The 12,381-nt window shown below is 44.1% G+C and overlaps 1 protein-coding gene across 2 annotated transcripts in view; it reads right to left on the reverse strand.

Annotated features, from left to right (window-relative positions):
* Window positions 1-11,535, reverse strand: part of JMJD1C (jumonji domain containing 1C) — a 155,914-nt gene extending 144,379 nt beyond the window's left edge. For both annotated transcript variants that reach the window (XM_027737287.2, XM_027737282.2), the window contains exon 1: window positions 11,261-11,535. In XM_027737287.2, coding sequence (XP_027593088.1) covers window positions 11,261-11,401 — 141 coding nt within the window. In that variant the 5' untranslated portion in view covers window positions 11,402-11,535. The remainder of the gene's footprint in view (window positions 1-11,260) is intronic.
* Window positions 11,536-12,381: the final 846 nt, after the last annotated feature.

A 12,381-nucleotide genomic window follows, 5' to 3' on the forward strand; every position in this document is an offset into this window, starting at 1 on the left:
GAATTATGTTGCTGTGTTATTCTCCACGGAACTCAGACTGCCAGCCTACAGTTCTCTATTCCAAATACCTTGCAGTTAAGCAGGGTTTGTGCTCAGGCTCTCCATCCTATACTTGCAGTCCCAAGGAAAGAGCAGCACACGCCTGCTATGCTACAAATGAGTCTCCCTTCCAGTGAAGATCTGACAAGGAGATACAGCTAACTCCTGGGAAGAGAAGGAAACAAAGCAATTAAGAACAACCACAAAAAAAAAAAAAAAAAAACAAAAAAAAAAAAAAAAAAAAAAAAAAAAAAGAAAAAAAAGCTCGGTTCTACAACTAACCTGAACAATGCCAAACTGATACAGCCTTAGGAACAAGAACTGCACATGGCCCAAGCTGTGATTAATTAAATAGCAATACCAGCTTCATCTCTGTGCTCTGCCTTTCAATAATCAACGTTTTTCAGATTTTGTTTTTCTGAGTTTATGTGGCTTTGAGTAAAACTACCAATTCAGGTACTGAACTCGAACATTTAGACTTAACTTTTACTTACAAATTTCTTTGTATTTCTTTGTTTAAGAGATTGGAGGCAGTGGAGTCAGAAGCCTCCCAGGAAGGAATGCTGGCTTTTGTACAGACGAAAGCCCTCCTTCTGTCAATTTACACCAAACTATCTGGGTTTTTCCATTCAAACCCATCACAGTCCTCTCTTCTTCCCTTGCCTCCACTGCTGATCGATTTTTCTGGATATGCCCACCCAATCTTGTCGTAAGAAGAACTGATTCAAGAAAGATTAAGAACTGATCAAAAAGTTTTCGGGAAAAAAAAATAGGAAAAAAAGTTGTTTTCCATTCTGTCCTGCCTCCAAATACTAGCCAATTCAGTCCTAAGATTCCCAAGGGCCATTCTGCATGTCCTTACATTGTCCTCTTCTTAACTGAAGACATACTTCTAAAAGCAGAGGTCAAGACCAAAACCAGACTTGTGTAAGAAAGGAAGGAAAAACACAGGCAAAGAACGAATTGCTGATTCCCACTGGAGCACTCAATTCTTTCAAACAGACCAATAAACATTCCTGAACTCACAAGTCCCAGGTACCTGGAAATGGGGAGCTACCGTAACATAACACATCTTAGGAAAAAAATGTGCTTTTTTACCTCCACCAAAGAATCCAAGAACCCTCTGGAGACACCTCTTACATGGGGGAAGTTTGTACCAGCTGAAGAGCCTCACAAAGTTCTGCCATTATTTTAGCAGAAGAGTAACATATGGGCAAACTTAATTTCAAATGTGATAAACAGAATATGAGTGAGCAGTGATCACCTTTGCCATGCTATTGAGACATGAGCCACACCCAAATGCATTAAAAAGCTAAAATTAAAACAAAAAATTAATATCAGGTAACAGGAAATCTATTCATTGTCCAAAAAACTGACAGAGGGAAATACGTGACACACAGATGTCATGTCACCTAGGAAAGACCCTATTACAGAACTCTAACAAAAATTGAATAGTGTCAGCAAGCCATGTTCTGAGAGTCAACAGAAAGCCAGATCTTTAATAAAGGATGGTTAAGTTTTTTTTATTTTGAATTTAAAGTACTGTATTCAGTTTCCAAATAAATCATCTGATGGAATTAGAAAGTTAGTAAATTAATCATTTATTAAACAAAGTTTTTCATTTATATATCTAGTTTAGGCCTGATTTGCTAAATTGAAATCTTGTAAAAAGCCACAGGTAACAAAAGAAAAGATTAATTTATACTACAAATTTCTGAAGGAAAAAATATGCTGCAAAGTAGTAAAGCACTTGAAACATTTTCTATTTATAAACACAAACTGAAATTTCTTTGAGTCAAAATTTATTGTCTTTTACAAGATGATGCACAAGGAGGCAAGTACCCCAGTACAGAGAAAAGCTACCTATTAAATTCAGAAGTGGTCATGACATTATCTAAAAATACTCCCATATCACATTCTGACCTATATACAAATATTAAAATATGACAGTATACAGGAGAATCAGGTGTATTTAGGACATCACACCTGGATTAACAGTTAGCAAGCCAGAAATATTTAGTTGTAGTCCACCTCTTTTTTTATTTAAAGGTTTACTCGCTGCTTAACTGTTATTAAATAGATCAACACCAAGGTTTGACCAACATCTAGGTATACTAAACATAAATTGCACCTGTAATAGACAATTTTGTTACCATAACTGAAAAACCAACTATATACTCCAGTGGAGAAATAAATTTTTATAATTTAAAACTCATTTATAATGTTACTTTATTGCCTGAAAAAAAAAAATTTAAACCCCAATTTGACAGTATTAAATTAAATCTGTTCAGAACAACCTTCAGAAAGGAAACAATGTGAAGATACACATCTTGGTGCAGATAGTCATTTAAGATATGCAGTGAACTGCACACTCTGTGGAATAATCTAGTTCAAACAGACATTTATTTGGACAGGGTTAGTAGGGACTGACAGACAGAACAGATACCTCCTGTCTCCTGGGTTAAGAAACAGTAAAGGAAAATTGCCACATTTATAAGCTCCAGAGAGGAGCAGGGAGCAGCAGAGCAGAGCTAATAAAATCATGAGTGGCACACAAAAGGCAGGGACCAAAGTGTGTCTGAAACAAGAGAAGGCAACCCTGAGTAGGAAGCACAGTCAAAGCCTGACCCTTCTTTGTCACAGGATGTTGAAAAGTTCACAGAGATTCAAAAAGATTTCCTACTAATTCATTTAGAGAAAATCCAGGAAGGGCTACAAAACCCAAAGACCTCAGCTGGGTCAAGTCTCTGAGCTCTAAATCTCCAGAACAAAACCCTGAGGAATTGGAGAGATATGACAGCCAAGTACCACAACAACAGCTCTTAAGACCACAGTACCTCATTCAATTCAGTCTTCAACTACATCAGCTTCTGTATTTGGGACTGAAATGTCAGCAGCTAGACCACTGTTGGCTCCTATCTCTTTAAATCTCACCATGGGTCCACAGCCCAAAGCTCATTAACCCTCCTCTACCAACTGCTCACAACGGGTCTTGGTTGCACATGTTTTCTCCTGTCTTTGATGAAGACCAAGGCTGAAAAAAACTACAGATTAATGACAAACTCAAGTCAAGTTCACTCCAGTGAAATCTTAACTGCACTCCTATTTCCTGGCACCCTCTCTCCAAGATTTTCTACACTAACTGAACAGTAGATCACATATATCCTATGATTACCCCAACAAGTTTTTTTGTCTGCTTGACTTTGGCTTTTGGGTTGTTTTGTTTGTTTTTGAAAGGCAGTCAATTTACATTCTGTGTTTCAGGAAAGGAGAGAAGCCAAGATCAGCAAAAAATAAGGAAATTAAGCTGGAGGAATATTTTGAAATGACCCCATCCTCACCAACACTCCTCCAAAGTACAACTTTCCAGCCCCTCCTCACCAGACGTGCAGGACTGAAGAGACTTGACTTGGGCCACCTGGCAATGACTCAGCAAGTGCTCTCTCTTTCACAGACCAATCATAATCCAGATTTTAAACCATCATTTGATTGAAGAGCCCTGTTCCCCTAGCAAAAAAGTAAAACCATGGTGAGTCAACCCAAATAATAAGTCAGTAGTGTCTGCTTAAGTCACCTGCAGTGCAGCCTAACTTCAATCATTTCAGCATTTGTATCAGCTACATGGCTGTTCAGAACACTCAAAAAGATCTTCATACAGATGCAGTATTACATGCAATACTTTGCTGAGTCACAGGTGTATGCATTTTAACATACAGATGCTTAAGTTTCCCTCAAAGCATTTAATTCCACATCTATTCTTCCAAAACTTGCTTTTCCAAACAAGTATAGTATCACCAGACATCAAATGGTCATGTTATGGGCTATTCTGAACACGTATTTCCTTATTCAACGGAAAGCAGAAATTATAGTAAGTGAATAAATATCATTAACTCAACTGCAACAGAAGATCCCTGCATTACAGGTGGACACATTTACTGGTTACAGTAAACACAACCGTCAAAGGTATTTGAGCCAGTTTTCAACTACTTCATTCAGGCCACGGTCCAGAGACATTTCTCCTGGAAACAGTGCCAGTTTAAGCTGCTCCCACCCTCAGCCATTTGTCTGGGATTGATCCCACACCACCTCCTCAGCCTCAGTACAACTGCCTGGAGTGCCATATGGTGAATGGATCAGGAAACTGCTCAGGGTTAAAAAAAAATTAAGCCAGCAGTGCCACCAAGAGAAATGTCTGTGGAACCACAGTCTCCAAAACTTCTAAAAACATAGCCACAGGAGGGTTAAGCTAAAAGCTTTGACACTTACCCTTCATCTTTTGTGCCCATGAAGCTCTGAACAGGGTACATGAGTTAGCTCAAAGGCAGCTGCTGCACGTACATGGAGGCAACTTCCCCAGGAGCAGATCAAGTTGCTCCATTCCACTTAATTCTGAAAAGTAGCAACAGCTGCTACAAGTAAAATAAAAATATTTTTAAGAAAATTACTAGAAAGCAAAACCCAGCAAAATCCCTGAGGCTCCTCTGGTTCCCCTGCTCTCATTCCATCTCACAACATGACAGTTGATGTTATTCCCGTGTACCACTAACAATACTAACTTTCTGGGGGAATCAATATAATGAAGCAACACAGCATCAGTTTAGCTCGGAATTCTTCACCGTTTTCCAAGAACAAGCTGAGTCCAAGCAGAGCAGGCCTCAGTCCTTACCCAGCAGGGTGAGGAGGGCAAACATCCCTGTAGGAAAACCGAGCGGGGATGCCCAAAGTACAACAGTGGGCAAGCACAGCATGTCACAGGGGTGCCTCCTCCCACACAAACACCTTATTGCCAACTCCAGGTGAACCTCTCAGATCGTCAGCACTTCTTTTCAGCAAAAGCAGCAGCAGTTACTGAGCCCAACTGAAAGGGAAAGTCAAGCCTGATGATCCCAGCAGAGATTCAAGATCGCTGAGGAACTAAGCAGCTCTACAATTCACTGATGGCAGGATTAGAAGAAGGCTGAGCTTATTTTTGGACAAATTTCAGAAGTACCACTTTTACAATTGGCTCAGTTTGACGTTACACAAGAGTTCTGCTGCTCTCACGCAGGTTTAGAGGTCCTGGTACGTGCATAGCAAGAACAGCTTCTTATAATACGGTTACTCATTCTTTACAACTCTTTATGATGGCTATGCCATGTCTTTTTGAGACAGCTCCAAAGATTCACACAGAGTTCTGGAAAAAGAAAAGTCTGAGGTAATGCAAATGTGGAATAATATATTATTTGTATGCACGGTATATAAAAGGCAAAAGCAAATGCTTTTTTGATTAAGAAAATATCTGATATATCTTTCTTAGAGCCTCTTGAAAGATTTAAGTACAGGATCAAACCTTCCTTTTTCCAGATTTTGTTCACTGTTGCTTACTTTGCAACTATGCAGCAAATTAATTAAGTGATTAATCCCTAGCTTGGGACACGTGAATTCTCTTTGCAATCTTCACATTCAAATAAACTTCACTCAAAATCCATCAGTGCAAGTATATTTACTTCTCGATCTACATAATATTTTTCTTTTTGTACAAAAGCAAAGAGGAGGGAAGGGCAGAGTATAAAGCACTGAATCCTTGCAGTCAATTCTGTAGGAACACTCCTGTGTTTGATCTCTTTGTCCAATTACTATGACAGAGATCCTCCTTCCTGAACACTGACTGAACTGACCGTGGCAGACAGATGAGGCGACATTCACAGGCACAGGATGACAAGCTCAATTTGACTAGAAACACTGAAAGGAAATAGGAAGTTTTCTTTACTGCTGAACCAAGAAAAGATTGCCCAGCTGACGTGCCCCCAAACCTACAAGACTCCTGTTGGCATCGACGCTGATACAGAACAGCAGAAACAATGAAGATTGTCTGAATCCCTGTTGCATTTTGAGCTTCTCCCACTCCTTTCAAACCAACTTCAAAACACAGCACAAAACACATCCTACAACAACATTCCTTCATTCAGAGGTAGCAGTGATGTGATAAACTCTGGCATGTTTTTAGCATCGTCCCCAATAGCTGGAGTAAATAACGTGACAGGCTCCTCACTAACAACCTGCTCTTCATCTTTAACCCAGATGCTGCTACAGGAACATGTAGCATTTTTAAATTTCATTAACCAACAACAACCTATGCACAACTAGTTTAGAGCACATTTGTCTGTTTACTTTCTACAATAATTTTACTATTTTTCTGCATCTTCCAGTTTATTTCAAGGCTAAAGAGCCAAAGCTGCAGAGCACATACTTCTAAAATAAGGAATGGACAAAAAAGTTTCACTTTTAAACAGATTAGCTCAAATGTGTTCAAAAAATTAACACTACCTTCGGGGAAGGGAAACAGAGGACAACATGCAACACACTGCACTGAAAATCAATATATGGCAGAAACCAAGTGCAACCCACAGAAGTGCCATTCTGTGCCCTATGACAAAGCCAGACCACATTCAGAAAATTTGGGAATGCAGAAGCAGGAAGACTAAAACAACTACAGGTCGTAAAAAGACTAGGTAAGAGCAGCTCAACACACAGCCAAGGCAAATTTAACTTCATCTTGCAGTGAGAAACTATCAGCACATGGAGTACCGGTCTAAAGTATCTTATTTTCAAGTTATCAGACATGTTTTGAAATTATTTTCATATTAACTGTAAAAGTACTGGCAAGTTTCCATTACATTTTGTGAACTTCCACTTTACCATTAAGTGAAGGCAAATTCAATTAAAATAGACAAAATCTGCTGCTATTCTCTTCAAATGGTTTTACCAGACATACTGAATTTTTAACAATTCCCTGTTTGTAAATTACCAAAAATGAGATACCAAAAAAACACCATTCAGAAAAGCATCAATGTATTGTTTCCAGCACTATATCTTACTAGCTTTACTGTAAATAAAATAATAATTAAAAAAACCAAACAGCTGCTTCAAACTCTCATTAATATTCAGGTTTTTATGAATAACATCTAGCATTGTGATTTATTGCCACAATATATTTCCCTATGCACAATTACTAAATATTACATCTGCCCATTACAAGACATTAAAGACTACCAACTCAGTTCCTGATTTTGTCTTCTAATCCACTGACATCATGGCAGGAAAATTTGTGCATCAATGAACATGAACTTACAAATCACCCCAACTTTTTTACTGAGAGTTGCACATTAGATGTTCAAAAGCTTATTTCCATTTTCTCTTTCATGTGGTGAAAATATACAACTGAATACATGCCTATCTTCAATATACAACTGCAGGACCATGAAAAGTCACTGAACTTTGAGGTGAAATTTTAATAATTTGATTTATATTTTAATAATTACACCTCTAAATAATAATTTTTAAAGCACAGTAGAGAAAAACACCTCTGCCATCACCATGTCAAATCTTTTCAGGAGTGATTACAGAGTTTGCAACCTGTGGCCCACAAAGCAATTATTAAGGGACAGTGAAGACCAGGGAGATCATATGGCATTGACCATATTGACCATTTCCTCTTGGCCATTTCTTTATTTGTCCAGAGTTATCACTGCAATCAGAGCAGCACTCAGGCTTTTCCAGGCAGTCAGCAGTAAGGAAAAACATAGTTCCCAGCTTCCTTTAATAACACCAGTTGTTAAGCTGAAAAATAGTTATGAATTCTCTCAACAGCTAGTGAAACACATACACATATATACACATGAACACCTAAGTATATGAAACTTTAGTCCTTGTTATTTTTATTTTAAATAAATGCTTTGCATGCATCAGGAATGTCCAAGAAAGAAGAATCAAGAGGTCTAACTATAAAGTTGTGACTAAGAATGTGGAAATCAGCAAGAAAACTCCTGGATTAAATGTTATACATTACACATATTGTACCTGTGTATCAGGTGTTTACAACATCTGCAAACCTTACAGGATAACTAAGAAAGAGGTAAATCCTGGCATAGAGGATGTGCATGGCATGGCGAGAGCATTGTTCTTCCAGGAGACCAACAGCACTCTCAACCACTGCCAGTTGTTCTCACCATACTCCCCACTAGTGGTAAATTATTAGGAAAGCTGAGAAAGGCAAAATTTCCATAAAATAAATAAATAAATAAATGCATTTGGGGGGGGGAACCACACAAAAAAGAGACTACGTATCCTCCATGCTGCAATCATGGAAAGTATAAGGAAAGACTCATTTAATATACTTTCATGTAGTAGGAGAGATCTATCTAGACAACTGAGTACTTTTCTACCTTTTCTTACCAGGACAATAATTTCAGCTATGATAATAATCATTAATTTAGCTATGAAAATACAATCACGAAACAAATTTAGCAGCAATTGAAAACTGGACTCTTGATTTCCCTGCTCCCAGGCTGAGAGCAGCCAGTCCATCCTTCAGGCCTGGAGTTCCTGATTTAAGGAGTAGCTCTGTTTCCAGCAGGACTAATGAAGGTTGGTTTCCTGTGGATTTGCTCCTGCAAGCCCTGTGGCCACTTAACCTTAATTACAACCATTGCCTCTAAGCTTGCTGTGTCTCCTCGAGCTCCTGCACCCTGTAAAACTCCCCATTTGCCCATCTGTTCCCCTATTCCCACACTCAGGCTTGCTCTCACACCTTTGTTAACACCCAGCTCTTTGTCGTGCCCTCAAACCCGCCTTCACATCCCATCAGCTCCATCCCCTCCCCTCCCTGAGTGGTGCCAAGCAGGAGGCAGCACCAGCTGTGACTGGGTTGAAGCTGGGTGCACCCAGCTGGAGATCCTTCTGCACCTCTAGGAGTGCACCAAATGCCATGACCTCCTCGTCTTCATGGTTTTTTGAGAAGAGGGCTCTCGGATGACAACTTCCACAGAGCAGGAGAAGGTAGCCTTTCTCAAACCTCTCCCTGTTCTTGAAGTGGTTGAAGTTGACTGGGGGGGGGGGGGCTTCACACTTATTAAGAAAAGATACAAAGCCACTGTAAAGTATACTTCCTTCCAAAGCCAGGATTAAAAGGTAACTCAGTTCCAGCCAGCTGCAAATGACACTGAAAATGCTGCCTGCTGCCCTCCTCTTGTGCTGTGGTTCAGGGCAGCTCCTGTATTTCTCCACCATCCATCCCATTCAGGGGGAGCAGGAAGACACAAAATTGACAAAAAGTCAATTCCCACATTTTTATGCTGCACCCCGTGGGCAGCAATGAAACTGTCAGCAGGAATTACCGTTCCACTCCAGTGACAGGGAGCAGAAGGGTCTGGAGCTTTTCACAGAGATGGCCACCTCAAAACAAAAGCCATGGGAGGATAAGAGCAGCACTCACCCCAGCTAGGACAGCACACGTGGAACAGGACTACCAGAAAAGAGTCCTTGTGCTTTGCTGGGGGCAGGGGAAGGATACTCATTGTAGCAAATATCAACTAGCAAGAAGATAATTACAAATGGACAATGAGAGACTAACACACAGAAACTACCTGTTGCTAAAAGAAACCTTATCATTTTTGACTCTACCCACTCCCTTTGTGATTTATACTGGTTTGTGCCTTGGGGACAGAGAACAGGTGACATGAAAACCAAATACTCCACCTTAAAGGGGGCAATGACGCTCCAGTAGTTAAATACTAGTCTGGGACTTAGACCTAGATAGTATTTCCAAACCTTCCCAGGCTTCCAGCACTCCTAAGAGTACATCTCCACAGCATAATGCAGCGCTGTGTAGCCAGCCTGAATACCAGCAGGAACATGACCATGGTAGCACTGCACTGCACCCAGGCTGGAGTGCAGCTGGAGCATCCATCCTGCTTCTCAGGTCGTTTGGATCTATCCAAATGGCGCTCCACCACGACACGTAAGCACACCCTTAGTCATCCTGCCTCAGAAACCAGCTGTGACATGACAGTTCTTCCTTAAATTACCAAAAATTGTAAGGAAAGAGCATCTGAAGAGATAAACACTCAGATACCAAAGTTAGGAAGAACAGCAAGTTCCGTATACCACCCATTAAACATACCAGATACAGCCCCTGAATACCTCCATTTAGCACCCTCTCTCTTTATGTCAGCTCTGCCCTTAGAGTTTACAAATTATGGCTCTGGCTTGTAAGTGTTAGTAAATACCTCCTTAGACCTTACTCAGTGTTTCCATACTTGTATACAGATACTAGAGAATACTACCCTGCAAGAGTAACATCCAAAATACGTTCTAAAAATAAAGCATTCTAGATGATTCTCACATATAGCCAAAGGTTGGAAACATAAACCATGCCATAAAGAAGGGCATGAACAGGATGCTACTTGAATTATAGCTCGAGAATGGGGAGAAAAAAAACAACAAAAACAACATACAAAAAACCCCCACCAAAACCCTAACCCTCGCTAATAGTAAAAAAGTAGCATCTCAAGTGCCACATTCTGTTTCTAAAACAAAGCTTAAAGCCTGAGACGAATAAAACCAGGAATTCTTAATTTTGTGATTCACACTTCTCGAACTAAGCAATCGATAATCTCCACAACCAGGCAATTGTTTGCTTGATGAGTTGGTAAAAAAAGGCAACATTCCACCCCGATCCTTGTCGGGCTGTGAACGCCGCCCCTTTGCCAGCAGCAATATGGATTGCCCAGCGCAGTCCGGTGATTCCTTTTTTCAGCCTACGTAATGCCCATTTACATAGTCATGGTATTTTTAAATGTGCTTTCAGAAGCACTAAATAACACAAAAATATGGAAGGAGACAAGCACAGCAGCAACACGGCACTCCTGTGACTGCGGAATTCACGAACAAAATACCGACCAAGTCCGGGGAGCACAATAAAACTCCATTTTCCAGATTATGCATTCAGAACGCCAACCCAAGGAAATCCTGGCCGTGTTTCCCTCCTACAGCGAGGCTGTGTCTGAGCACAACAGAGCATATCCTGGCTCCTTCGCTAACCTCCACGCACATTCCTACACCCCTTAGGAAAACAGTGACAGCGGACATGAAAGCGAGGGAAACAATGACATTCTTTTAATAACAACGTTCACCAGCGCGCCGGACCCGCTCGGTCCGCGCTACGCGGCGGCAGCTCCTGCAGTGCCCCGGACCAGCCGCATTCCCCCCGCCGCCCCGGGGGCTGCCCCGCCGGCCCCGGTCCCGGCCCCGGCCCCCCGCGGATGCCTGGCCGGGGCTCGGGGGCGGAGGGGCCGCAGTCCCGCGGGGAGCCCGCCCGGCGCCGCCGCCGCGACCCCCGGCCCCGCAGCGCGCCCGGGGCTGTGCCGCGCCGGGCCCGCCGCCCCCCCGGCCCGGCTCTTACCGCCAGCTCGGGGCTGTGCGAGTCCCGCTGGGATACGGCGCGGATGACCCCGGCCCGCCAGCGCCCGCTCTCCGGCGGCTCCTCGCCGCCCAGGCACAGGAACCGCTTCCCCACCAGCTCCGGCCGCGTCTCCACCGCCATGGCCGCCGCCGCGCAGGCACCGCACCAGCCGCCGAGCCCGCCGCTCTAGGGACCGCGCATGGCGGGCGCGGGGCGGGGACGGGCGCGGGGCTGCGGGGCTCGGCAGGGTCGGGGCCCCTCGGCCGCCGCCACAGCCCGACACAAACAGGAGCGAGGGGCGGGGGCGGCCGGGGGCGCGCGCTCCCTCCTCCCTGCCCACCCGCCTCCTCCCTCCCGCGCGCGCCCGCCGCGCTGCGGCCCCGACCACTCCGCCCACGCAGCCCCACTGCCATGGAGACCGGCGCCGCGCGCCGTCTTCCTCCGCCGGGAGCGCGGGGCGAGCGGCCGCCGCCGCAAAGAGTCCGCGGCCGCCGCGGGGACACCGGGGACCCGCCCCCCCCCCTCCGGGGACTCGTCCCGCCGCCCCCCTGCCCGGCCCTGGCCGGGCGAGCGTGGCCCTCACCTGCCGCCCGCGCGCCCCCGGGAAGCAACCCCGCGGTGACGTGACACTGGCGGGGTACCCCCTCCGTGCCTCCGGTGCCTCTGCGGGAATTCGGGCACAGCCCCTCCGGGGTGTCTCCCCTGGGTGGGAGAAACGGCTGAACACCCACGTCGGGCTCGCCCACACCCTGCTTAGGGCACCGCTCCGGGAGCGCATTAATGTGTGTGAGTGTCTGAAAGGAGGTGCCAAGACCGTGGACCAGGCTCGGTTCGGTGATGCCCAGAGACAGGACAGGAAGCAACAAGCAGAAACTGCCGCACAGCGAAGTTCCACCTGAACATGAGGGAGAAGTTCTTTACCGTGCAGTGACCGAGCACTGGAACAGTGCTGGAACAACCGGAGAGGCTATGGAGTCTCCCTCACTGGAGATATCCCAGAACTGGCTGGACACAATCCTGTGCCATGTACTCTGGAATGACCCTGCTGGAGCAGGGAGGTGGGACCAGATGACCTGCTGTGGTCCTTTCCATCTTGAGCCATTCTATGATTTGGTGAGAGT

Source organism: Pipra filicauda, unplaced genomic scaffold (genome assembly GCF_003945595.2).
Source record: "Pipra filicauda isolate LSUMZ 115617 unplaced genomic scaffold, ASM394559v2 scaffold398_size834171_pilon, whole genome shotgun sequence".
Taxonomy (NCBI): domain Eukaryota; kingdom Metazoa; phylum Chordata; class Aves; order Passeriformes; family Pipridae; genus Pipra; species Pipra filicauda.